The sequence below is a fragment of the Miniopterus natalensis genome, chromosome 8, assembly GCF_054644295.1.
Source record: "Miniopterus natalensis isolate mMinNat1 chromosome 8, mMinNat1.hap1, whole genome shotgun sequence".
NCBI lineage: Eukaryota > Metazoa > Chordata > Mammalia > Chiroptera > Miniopteridae > Miniopterus > Miniopterus natalensis.
Window position 1 is genome coordinate 19,587,805 of NC_142088.1, and position 13,003 is coordinate 19,600,807.

The following is a 13,003-nucleotide window of genomic DNA, read 5'->3' on the forward strand; positions in this document are numbered from 1 at the left end:
GCCATATTGAATAAGCTACCGGGCATCTAAGGGGGTCGGTGTGGTGCGTGCAGTTCTGCCGAGTACCCTCGGCGGCCCCAGAGAGAAGGTGAGGTCGTGTTTGGGTGAAAAGGTTGCGGCGCCATGGCCACAGGAGTTTATTTCTTGACAGCACTTTCCTTTGGCCCAGAGGGCTCATTCTCCTCTTGTCCTTGACTGGGCGCCGCGTCCCGCCCCGCCTCCCCAGGAACCCCCGAGAGCCGGCAGGTGAGGTCTGTTGGCCTTGGTCTCTGATCTCCTGGAGCGGAGAGGCCGTGGAGGCCCAGGAGGGCACTGGTCCGAATGCAGGCTTGCGGGTGACCTTCCCTCTGCAGGGAAAATGCAGGACGTTCCCCTCTCTGAAGGGGAGGTCGTTTTGTTTCCTGAGGACCTGTGTCAAGTGACTTAGGCCTAAAAACCAAGCATTTCCTCCCAAATTAACCCATAGCTGGTACAGTGCATCTGGGTTTGGCCGCTATTGCCTTAGCAACCGTCCACGCTTCTGATTGCTTTTTAGTTTGTTTGCTTGTTTTCAGTTTTGTCCATTGTTTGCGTTGGGTAGCACTTTCTGTTCCTTTCATTGGTGGGGAACCTGAAGGAAGATAAAAAGTCAGCGCAAGGTCTCCCTGCGAGTAACAAAGCCACACCGTTTAAAGGTTCTTGGGGTCTAGTGTATGTGCTGTAAGATTGTGGATCGGACACGACTCTGCTCAAAAACGAACTGTTTCTGATGAGTAAACATCAATGTGTTGCTGTTGTTTTGTGGAATGTTCTTTTTTTCACCAAATTGTGTGCGCATCATTAAGCAGGGTATTATAATGTTGCCAGAGAACCTGCACTGTTTAATTCCAGGAACGTGGACGTTATGTACAGAGATTGGAGATAGAATTCATTTAGCAAGTAGTTATTGAATGTCTACTATAAGCTAGAAAGAAGTCCATGACGAAGAATTAAACGGGTGATAACGACTGGGGAATAGTTAAGGAATTTTAGATAGGCCGGTCAAGGGAAGTCTCCCGGAGGAATGGCTTTTAAGCCAAAATTGGAATGATGAAGAGGGGCCAGGAAGGTCTGAGGGAGGAGCATTTCTGTCTGAGGGCACACCTCCTGGGAGGAAGCGGAGGCTGCGGAACAGGGTGGAAGCCAGAGACCTGTTAGGGAGCTGGAGATGGATGATGGTGGCTTGGAGTGGGGTAGTACCTTGGGAGGGGAGAAGCGGAGGATGGAGAATGTGTAGTAGTAGTGCCCCTATAACAAAAAGCGTTGTTCCTACATGGTGGTTAAATATCTGTGAAGTACATGTCAAAGTTTTGCGAACCTGTGTTATGTTGGGGCTTTTCCGTATTCCATCTGATGTTGGTTTTCAGCAGTCAGCCTGGTTCTGGTAGAGTTCCTAGCTAAAGTGGGCACTACTTTGAAACTGTATTGAAGACAAAATAATAGTATTAAATTTTTACATTGTTGTCTGAAATACTGATTTGTGATTTTGAATCTATCATTACTCTAATTCAGCAGATTCAGGCTTACCTCTATATCCGTTACTCTAATTCAGCAGATTCAGGTTTACCTCTATATCCGTAGATTTTAATAGGACAGATGCTACTCATTCTGGAAACTGGTGATAAGCCTATTTGGTGGTTATTTTCCCAAGGGCATGGTGCTAAGTCTTCAGAAAAAGGAAATGACCAAAGTGAATTATTCCTTGTCAAGGAGCTTACAGCTTAGTAGGTACTAAAATTGATTACTAACCTACAGATTACTAGATGGATACGTACACAGTGTGTTCTGATAGTAGGAGAAGGAGCACAAAAGAACAGCACTTGAAAATGGATCTTAAGTGGCCAATACTGCCTAAATTGATTTCAGCTTTAACTGATATTTATTCAGCTCCAACTAATAACATGGCCTAGGAAGTATTGTTTTCTTCTGCTCTGTTGATAAGCAGAAACTCTCATATACCCAAAATCACTCACTAGTAGGCGACACACCTGATGTCTGCAAATTCAATATCACAGATTCAGAATTGATGAATTTTACGAATTAGTGAAATTGGTTTAATGAAATTCCCTATTATAACATCATCTATAATAGGTATGTGAAACTTGATGCTTAAAAGTTAGGTATACATATTATTTTCCACTCTCTTTACCTTTGAAATTCTTTATGTTGACACATTCTGATCACATAATTTGCATTTTTAAAATTTCCAAGTGAAAAATTATAATTTAGATGCTTAGCCTGTCTGATCAAGTGAATGGACAAAACCTCTAAAAGATCAGCTAACTATTCTTTCTGTTTGCTTATATATGTCTTTAACTGGTGTTATTTGTGTGACCCACTTCCATATATTTTATTAATTCAGCAAACCTTTTAGAGCAGGGTTTTTCAACTTCCAGCACTGTTGACACTTGGGGTAACTTTCATGGGGGCTGTCTTGTGCATTGTAGGATGTTTAGCAGCACCCTGGCCTTTGCTCCCTAGATGCCTATAGCTTTTTCCCAGTTGTGACAACAAACAATGTGTTCAGACATTGCAAAATGTTCCCTGGGAAGCAAAATTGTTTCTGGTTTGGAACCACTGCTTTAGAGCTTATTGTGTGTCAGCCTTAGGGCTAGGCACTGAAGATAGATTCAAGAAGTTCATAATACAGTGGGAGTAAAACAGATAGCTGCAAATCTGTAAGATAAATGTACTACTCAGGACACAGAATGGCACTCCAGACACTGCAAAGGGTTGGGCTTGTCAGCTAACTCAGAATATTTTAGGATCATGTAATATATAATTGCTCAGAACATGGGTTGTTGGAAGGCATATTGGAAGGAAATGGAGGCAGAAAGATAGCGTTATTTTACATAACTATTAATGATAAACTAATTGTTATTCTCAACATTTCTTTTACTATATAGTACTGTTTTAAGTATGATAATTTGTTGATAGTTAAAAACAACAAAACTGCCCTTCGCATGGAGTTAGAAAGCCCAAATTTGTATACCAGCTGCTGTTTCTTAGCTCCTTAATGTTGTATAAGCCAGTAATCTCTTTGAGACTGAATATTCTCATCTATAGAATTTGAGGGAAAATATCAGGATTTGTCAATGTTTAGTGAAATAATGTATGTGGAATGCTTTACAATCATAAAATATTATCAAAAAGTTAGTAATTAGGGTTTTTCCTACAATAATATAACTCTTCTTTGTTTTATTCTTAGCAATATGTTAAGGATACCCGTAAGAAGGGCCTTAGTAGGCCTTTCTAAGTCTCCTAAAAAATATGGTGAGTATTTTTTTTTTTTAAATTTACATTTGTTTGTACTGGACTTTCTATTTTGATAAATTCTAGATCTATGGAATGTTTATTGAAGGACCCTAAACTCTTAATTTGTTCTAAATAAAAATAGAAACAAATGACCTGAGTGAAATAAAATAATTTGCAAAATATAACTTTACCTTAAACAGTTCATAGAAATTATCATGGAATAGAAAGTAACTGGAACTGCCCATCAGTGCCAGAAATGGAAAAAAACATTCATTCTGCTTTTGAAAAGTTGTCTTCCCATGAACGTATTTTCAATGGTAGTAAAAGTTTTAACTTAAATTGCTATTAAAAGCAGACAACTATATTCTGCAAAGCTTTTTTCTAATTCAGTATTTTAGAAGTTAGAATCTAGAGAAATTTTAGGTTTGTAGGTGAGAATTAACCCATTATCCTCTGCTATGATGAATTCAACTGTGTTCATTTATTTTCCACTTCAATGTTTTTGATGGTCAGTTCGAACAACTGCCACAGCAGCAAGCAACTTGATTGAAGTATTTGTGGATGGTCAATCTGTCATGGTGGAACCGGGAACTACCGTCCTCCAAGTAGGCACATGTTCTAATTCTCTATTTTTCTGTGTGTGCTGTTTTTTTAAAAAAATACCAATTTATTTCCTTATACTGTTTATCTCTAAAATTTACAAATTGCTTGATAAATGCTCATAAAAGAACTATAGGTAGTAAAATTACATGAAAATAAGTTTGATTTGAAATCTTGGCATTTCAAAGTGAACTCATTTATTTGTTTCTGACTTTTAAAAAAATCTCATTTTATTGATTAGAGAGAGAAAGAGAGAGAGAGAAACATTGATTTATTGTTCCACTTATTTATGCAATCATTGGTTGCTTCCTGTATGTGCCCTGACCGGGGATCAAACCTGCAACCTTGGCGTATTGGGTTGACACTAATCAACTGAGCTACCTGGCCAGGGCTGTTCCTGACTTTCTTTCTTTTTTTTTTTTTTTTTTTTAAATATGTCTGTCTTGATTTCAGAGAGAGGAAGGAAGAGGGAGAGAGAGATAGAAACATCAATGATGAGAGTCATTGATCTCCTGTGCACCCCCTACTGGGGATCAAGCCCACAACCTGGGCATGTGCTCTGACTGGGAATTGAACCTCTATCTCCTGGATCATAGGTCGATGCTCAGCCACTGAGCCATGCCAGCCGGGCTGTTCCTGACTTTCTTAATGAACTATGGCAGTTCTTTTGTTTCACTTCTGCCTTCCAAACAAATACTCATTAAGAAATATGAAGTTTCTTAAATTATTAGTTAATAAAGGGGGAGAAGTAACCATTGTTTGTTGTGAGCCTACTTGATGCTTTTGACTTTCATATAACCTTTCTATTTTCAGTATATTTCATATAACCTTTCTATATTTCAGTATATTTCTAACCTCCAAAACCAGTAAATGAGGGGTAGTACATTTTTGAATGTAGTACATTTTCTCCAAATTCCTCCAGAACTAAGAAAATTGTTCATGCAGAAGTGATGCTTCATTCCATCTGCAAATTATCACAGAGCCAAATGCTCTTTATTCATTGTAGCCACCATTTCTAGCTTATCTGTCACACATAGACATGTAAACAATAAGCGTATAACAAAAACATGTTCAAGGTACAGTACAGAGTATTTTAGCAGGTATAGGAGGTGGTAGAAGGAAATGTTAGGGGTGCTTCAGGTGATCCCTGAGGAGATTTTAAGATACAGACAAGGAAGCTTCACATAGTTTGGTACTGATGGAACATAAGGTATATGTAGAAGATGAGGTAACAGGAAATAGTTATTCTGATAGAGAAGGTCCAGTCATGAAAGAAGTTATATGCCATGCTAAAGAATTTGTAGTTTGACCCACCAGGAGTTTTTGTGGCTATTTAGCATTATGACAGTGACAGTAGGACGATGGCTTGGAGAATAACAGGACTAGAGTGAGAGATAAGGAAAAAGTATCTTGCATTAGTGGGCAGGAAATTAAAAAGGCCTAAAATAGATGGTGGCGGTGTAGATGAAAACAAGATGGTGCAGTCAGAGCAGAGTGAGAGATAGATAGGCCTTTAGGAATGATGAAGAGCAGAGGAATTTTTGTGGGTTCTTTGTTAGCTTATTTGGAGATGTATTAGGAGACAAAAATAGGTTGAATTTTAACTCTATGGAGCATACACTTGCATAAATGTCATTTAAGTCTAAAGCTTGGAGAAGGGAGGACTAGGCTGCAGATGAAAGTTTAGATGTAATCATATAGAATGTGAGATAGTACAAAGGCTGCAATATAAAATATTGGACATTGATGAGATTGCTTTAGAGTGAGGGCTAAGGCTGGAAGAACTAATTCTAGAGGAAATTCGAATATGTTTATTATAGGCTTACAGAAGGAGGAGTGGTAATTGGTAGGTCAGAACTAATTCCCCTTACTAGTCAAACAGGAACTGAGAAGAGCTTCAGTCACAGCGGGGGTGTGAGTACTGGGTGGGGTATATGGAGCCAAAGATAGAACCAGATTATAGCCCGTTAGACTGTGTGAAATGGAGTTTCTAATCCAAAGGAGGAGACAAAGAGGATGTCCATGTATGAAACCACTGGGATAGAGTTTGAAGGGGGAGTTGTGAACAGTGGTTATCCTCAGCCTTCGGTCTGAGGATAATTCATCTAGTTTCTTACACATAAAGTATAAACATCCTTAAAGAGGCAGCTTCAGAGCAGATGGGTTGGAATCAAGAACAAACGAAGGAAACCTCTTCAGGGATGAAGTAAGAATGAATGAAGATAATAGATATTTATAAATAGGAGTAATAAGATAGGTGGGGGGGGTGGCCTCATCCCCTCCCCTCCCGTGTTTTAGGCAAGACAAGAATGAGGTCAGGTTATTCTAATGCAAAAGTTTTTTACTTGTCTTCTAGGCTTGTGAGAAGGTTGGCATGCAGATCCCTCGATTCTGTTACCATGAAAGATTGTCAATTGCTGGAAACTGCAGGATGTGCCTTGTTGAAATTGAGAAAGCTCCTAAGGTACTTGATACGTAAAATTCCACACCATGCTGTAGAAGGTAGAAAACTTTAAATCTTGAGCAAACTTTATTTAGTGTCAGTGTTGTTATAGTGGAGAATCTAGCTCTGTTTACTTCTACCTATAAATTTATTTCTTGTGCGATTGATTCTCTTCAAAAGTGGAAATCTAGGTGACAGTGCTTTGTAAACACAAGTGCTATAAAATTCTAACAGATTTAGAAATTAAAGGTGACTTCTTATAACTGTCAGTATTTCCACATGGCTATATGACACACAACTAGGATGTGGAGTTGCCAAGGAGTACATCAGACGTGCTTATGTTGTGCCATTTTCACTAGAGAAAAGGGTAGCAGTGAAGAGGTTCACTTTCAAATTAATTCATTTTGGCTTATGCAGTTTTAATTCAGTAGTGCCTGCTAATCAAAAAACAGTTATTTGATGTTCTGTTTCAGAGCCTCTTATAAAAAATTGCATTGATAATTATAATAAAATTGACGTAGGATGTCTTTGTTTCTAAAAGAAGTGCAGAGTGCCATATTATCATATTATGAATATGAAAATTAAAAAATTCAGTCTTCAAAAATACTCTCTTTTTTGCTTGTTTTCAAAAGTATAATTTAATGTTTTTATATATTGGGTTACTTATAATTACAAATAAATACAAGTACTTACAGTTGTTTCCATTGAAATTCCAGGTTGTAGCTGCTTGTGCCATGCCAGTAATGAAAGGTTGGAATATCCTGACGAACTCAGAGAAATCTAAGAAAGCCAGGTACTTATTATTGTTACTTGGCTTAGTAACTTTTCTTAGAGCAGAAAATTATTGAACTGAGATTATTGCAGTGATATGTTTCTGTACTGGTACTGATTATGTTTTTATTTGTATTTTTTTATTATTTTTTAATCCTTACTTGAGGATATTTTTTCCATTGTTTTTTCAGAGAGAGAGTGGGAGAGGAAAAGAGAGAGAAACATTGATGTGAGAGAAACACGTCAATTGGTTGCCTCCCATACATGCCCCAACCAGGGCCTGGGACCAAGCCTGCAGCCAAGGTACCCGCCCTTGGCCTGAATCAAACCCGGGACCCTGCAGTCTGTGGGCTAATGCTCTAACCACTAAGCCAAACTGGCTAGGGCTGATTATGTTTGTTTTTGCTTCATATTTGTGTGTTTGTGTTTGTTTTGAATTAATATGAATATTTTCTGAGGACCTTTCAGCAACGTTTGGTAATTTTGTGTTGTTATAAGTCATAATTTTTTATATTCTCTAATACTTTATTCTAGGCTTCTGTAAGCATTTTTTAGGTTGTATTTAATACTATTCGAATGATGGTTACATTGACATTTCCGATAGTAAATGTAAAATTAATACTACGTGACAGCATACATATGTGAAGTTTATTTAAATAGCATAAGTATAAACCATTTTATATATTAACAACTTTCATACAGAGAAGGTGTGATGGAGTTCTTATTAGCAAATCACCCACTGGACTGTCCTATTTGTGATCAGGGAGGTGAATGTGATCTGCAGGTATGTAGTCTAATTTCATAAATCTTTTTGGTTGTCTCAAGTTTTAATTTTGTTGGCAGCATTAGATTAACTCTTTTGCAATCTATTTAAGGACCAGTCCATGATGTTTGGAAGTGATAGGAGCCGGTTTTTAGAGGGGAAACGTGCTGTGGAGGACAAGAATATTGGACCATTGGTAAAGACCATCATGACTAGATGTATACAGTGTACTCGCTGCATCAGGTAATTCTCCTCCATTCTGGAATATCATTTGTATATTTACTTAATATTCACAAAATTTGGTGGAATAACAACACTTTTATTTGGTGGGAGAAGAGGGATGTTTTTAATGTTTTTTGAATCAGCCAATAAAATGAATAAGTTGGTCACTTTCAGTTAATGTCAGTGGATTTAAAAATCAAAATCTCTAAGCATTAATTCTGTGATAACTTGCTGAGCTATATACATGTGATTTGTGCAATTTTATGCATGTGTGTTGTGCCTCAAATGCAACATTTATTGGATTATTATTATTATTTTGGTTCTTGTATTTATGGTGCTTAAAATATGAGGACTAGCCAACATGTACAAATAAGTATAATACAAGACTGAATGTAAGACACAAAATAGTAGTTTTACCAGTGATCTGAGGAGACCTCGGTTCTTGTCTTCTTGAGAGAAAGATTTCAATCAAGAGACAAAGTACAGAAAAGCAAGCAAGAACTTATTGACTGAAGCAAAAATATAAGACCATGAAACAAGGAAGGGCATAGAATAAGCGACAGAAGAAGAGCCTAGGCTGGGCTGCTTTGGCTCACTGGGAAGTCAGAGAAAAGGGGTTGGAGACAGGTTCAGGGGGTTAGCCTGGGATGAGCTGCCCCTGCCCATTACTCCCCTGGCTTCAAGTCTCATGGGGTTCCTTAGAGGTTAGGGATACGTGCCTGTGGAGGAAGGAGAGTGGGAAGGGAATGGCAGAGGGGTGCTCCCTAGAGGGAGAGCAGCTGGGTTATTTTTTATCTAGGGACTGTGCTCACCGTTAAAAATATATCTTTTTTGTGTGCTTTGAAAATCATTGTCTCTTTGTGATCATAAGTAGGAAAGGAGGTTAATTTTGCTAGATTTGACCATTTGATGGTATATTTTTATCTTGCAGGTTTGCGAGTGAGATTGCAGGAGTAGATGATTTGGGAACAACAGGCAGAGGAAATGATATGCAAGTTGGCACATACATTGAAAAGATGTTTATGTCTGAACTGTCTGGGAATATCATTGATATCTGTCCTGTAGGTGCCCTGACCTCTAAGCCCTATGCCTTTACTGCCCGGCCTTGGGAAACAAGGTACTCATCATTGTATTTTTGGATAATTTTTTATCCTTTAATTTGCTACTATTAAAAAATTTTTAAGATTAATTTTCTTCCTTAAGTCCTAAGTGTTTTGGTCTGCTAAGTTATTATTTGTTTGCTTTAAGTAAAATCCTTTTGATGGAAAATAAATAGTTAATAGATTGAATGATAGGATGAATCTGTGCAAAGTTATTGTAGTTTTCTTGGAAATTAATTCTAGACTACTTAACTACAAAATTATTTTACTCACTTGATCTTCCAAAGAATAAAATTGTCTTCATTTTTAAAAATTTGTAGTTTCTTTTCATTGTATGTTAAGTTTTTAACTATGTGAATATAGCATACTTTATTTAACCAATTTCTATGATTGGACAGTTTCTAGTTTTTATAATTACAAATCTGTGATAAACGTTCATAAATGTTTTAGTATATCTCTGGTTCTTCTGATTAAACCAAGAAATGGAGTAGGTAGGTGCAGCAAATTCGAATATTTTTAAGGTTCTGGACACATGTCATCAAATTGCCCTCCAATTTTAAACTTCCATCAGAGTATATGGGAGTTTTCTTAAAATTCCAGGTGTTAAACCATGTAAATACAAACAGATTGGGGGGGTAGGGAATAGTACATAACTGAGATATGTAATTAGAGAGTTTGTTTCCTTCTCCTGATGTTCTGCAGGATTCTGAGAAACTGTTCATTTTTCTTAAATCTTTTTTCTTTTTGTTCTTCAGATTGGATGATTTCTATTGATCTATCACCAAGTTCATCCATTCATTCTTTCTTTTGCCATCATGAGCCCCTATCGTAAATTTTTTATTACAGTCATACTTTTCAATGCCAGAATTTCTGTTTGGTTCTTTTTTTGTAATTTTTTTATCCTTACTGAGACTTTTTACTTGTTGATTTATGGTCTTCGCATTTCTCTTTAATTCTTTAAACATGACTTTTCTTAGTTCTTTGAATATATTTTAATATTCCTGTCTTTATTTTTTTACTTTTTTTAAAAGTGTTTTTATTGATTATAGAAAGAGTAGAAGGGAGAGAGAGAGAGAAACATTGATTAGTTGCCTCCTGCGTGCACCCTGACCAGGGAACAAACCCGAAGCCTGGGTATGTGCCCTGACCGGAAATTGAACCGGGACCTTTTGGTGCACAGGGCAGTGCTCAGCCAACAGAGCCAGACCAGCCAAGGCTTGTTTTTATTTTTAAGCAAGTCTTCTTAGGAGTTGACCCTGTGTCTGTAGAACTTAGTAATCAGATAATGATCATGTTCAAATATTTTGAGCCAGTAAGACTCCCATACTCTGCCAATGGATCTGTGTGGATAGAGAAGCACATTCAAAGTTTAGGTTCATTTCAAGCTAGCCCAACTTGAGCTTTCCACTGGCCACTTTGAATCTCAGTGTTGTCCAGGAATGTGTGAATAGCTTGGGCCCTCTCTGATCTCAGCTGCACATATATGCACAGCCTCCACTAGGAGTGCTTGCCCCAACTATGGCTACAGCCTCAGGCTAGTACCTTTGGCTCTCCTCAGCTGAAGGATCTCCATGATATCACTTCCATAGACAACTTTGCTCATTGCTCCAAATTCAGTGAGTCTTCATCTGCAGGAAAAGCTCCCATCTTAGCCTGTCCTACTCTGGCAAAACCTCCAGTTCAAGGTGGTAGGAGGTGGGATAAGAACTGCCCTAAGCCAGAACACCACTGATTTCCACTGTTCTTATTCAAAGTTCAGCAGTTTTCCCAGACATAAAGTTTCTCATGATGTTATATCCCTTTGGTTGATTTCCAGAGTGTTGAATTGGTTGTTTTTATTAATTTTGTTCAGTTTTATTTTTCCTTTTTGGGGAAAGGAATCATCAAGCTCCTTAATTGAACAAAACCAGAAATCTCTAACCTCTTGTTATTTATTTTGATACTCAAATTGTTTCAGTTTTGCCCATTTAGAGCCCTTCCAGTTGGCTTCTGTTTCAGATAACAGTTTTAAAGGCTTTATTTTTGCATTAGGAATTTATATGATGTATTCAAATATGAGGTGGTTTTAATTTTTTTAAATGTATTTTCTCTGAGTTCCATTATTTGTAGGAGTTCAGAAAGGAAAGTAATTGTAAAATTTTTTGTTTGGGGTAAAATAGATAGGAGAACCTTTGTCCTTATTCATAAAGTCAGTGCAATAAATATATGTATGTATTTTCTCAGAAAGACAGAATCCATTGATGTAATGGATGCAGTTGGAAGTAATATTGTAGTAAGCACAAGAACTGGAGAGGTCATGAGGATTTTGCCAAGAATGCATGAGGACATTAATGAAGAGTGGATCTCTGATAAAACCAGGTATACGCTATACTGCTTTCCTTTTGCAATTGATTTAAAGAATCTTATAATAATTTTCATTTTTAAAGAACTATTGTTTATAGTTACAAATGAGTGAATGTAGACTTTTAAAATCTGGACTGTTTATGTAGAGAATTGGACAAAACTGACATTAATAGTCCTAGATATGTCACGGGTTTTCATATTAACTTTGAGAAATATCTTTTTTCTTTCTAAATGGAGAAATTGAAGTAGATGAAGATATGTCAGTTTGTTCAGTGGAGAAAAGAAGCTAAATATAAGTTAGAGTTTGTACAGTATAATTTTTTGATAAAATATCTGGAGGTGCTCAGGTTTTATAAATAAAAATGATTTATCTTTTTCAGCTATATGTTTGTGTTGTAATTTAAAAATTATTCAGGTAGCTGAAAATAAATTATAATAATTCATGCTTTTTAGATGGTGTTTTAGTTTTTAGCTGATATTCATAAAATATTTATTAGTTTGTCTCCCAAAAAACCTGCAATAATTACTTGTATTCAGGTATTTATTATCTTACTTGATACTTTAACCAATACTGTATTTAAATAATAATTACTTTAGTTTTTAAACTTGAAAATTATAGTTGCCTCTTTAGCAAGATTTCACAAATGGTGTAATTTCTGTTATCTAGATTTGCCTATGATGGGCTAAAACGTCAAAGACTTACCGAGCCGATGGTCAGAAATGAAAAGGGGCTTTTAACCTATACCTCCTGGGAGGATGCACTCTCTCGTGTAGCTGGAATGGTAAAACATTGAAATACAGAATAAATAGTATTTATGATTTTCAAGTGACATCTTTGTAGTGAAGAAGGGATATGTATTCTTTCCTTTTACCAAGATTAACAAACATTTATTGAGAACTATGCCAGATGTTGTGCTAGGTATAAGGAAATAGAAGTCAATAACACATCTCCCACAGTCGTGTAAGGAAAGATGCCTAATTAGGTAATTATTGTATGCTGCTATGGGTAGTTGTGCAGGAAATAATATATAAGAAGAGCATATAGGAGTGGTGCCTAACCAAGGCTAGCATATCAAGGGTGGTTTCCTGGATAAGGTGGCTTCTTAGGCAGAATTTAAGAACGAATACTGCCTTGCCAGAGCAAAGCTGGAGGGAATGGCTTTCAACATACATAAACGGCTTGAGGGAATAGAGACACTTGAGAAAAAGTTATATCTAGTTATAACTACTAGTCTTTATCCTCCAGACCTCATTTTGAGGCCCCCTTTTTCCTAATTTAAAACAAATAGCTTCCCTCCAAGCTGGTGTGATTAGCTTGAACCATATAACTCTGCCTCTCACTTTTAGATTAATTAATAATTGATGTAAAATTTTTTATTAGAAGTTTGTTGCTTTTTTTCTACTTGAAAAAGATTTTCTAAAATTCATGTTTTAGTAACAATTGAAAGTAATTACTGTTTCGTTTTCTGAACAATTCATTGTAATCTT

At 36.8% G+C, this 13,003-nt stretch overlaps 1 protein-coding gene across 1 annotated transcript in view; it reads left to right on the forward strand.

The window, feature by feature from the left end:
* The window catches only part of NDUFS1 (NADH:ubiquinone oxidoreductase core subunit S1), a 26,535-nt gene continuing 13,532 nt past the window's right edge, over positions 1–13,003 (forward strand). The window contains exons 1-10 of the mRNA XM_016196698.2: positions 1–88; positions 3,227–3,291; positions 3,787–3,878; positions 6,230–6,337; positions 7,033–7,109; positions 7,790–7,871; positions 7,963–8,093; positions 9,004–9,189; positions 11,396–11,530; positions 12,183–12,297. Coding sequence (XP_016052184.1) covers positions 3,231–3,291; positions 3,787–3,878; positions 6,230–6,337; positions 7,033–7,109; positions 7,790–7,871; positions 7,963–8,093; positions 9,004–9,189; positions 11,396–11,530; positions 12,183–12,297 — 987 coding nt within the window. The 5' untranslated portion in view covers positions 1–88; positions 3,227–3,230. The remainder of the gene's footprint in view (positions 89–3,226; positions 3,292–3,786; positions 3,879–6,229; positions 6,338–7,032; positions 7,110–7,789; positions 7,872–7,962; positions 8,094–9,003; positions 9,190–11,395; positions 11,531–12,182; positions 12,298–13,003) is intronic.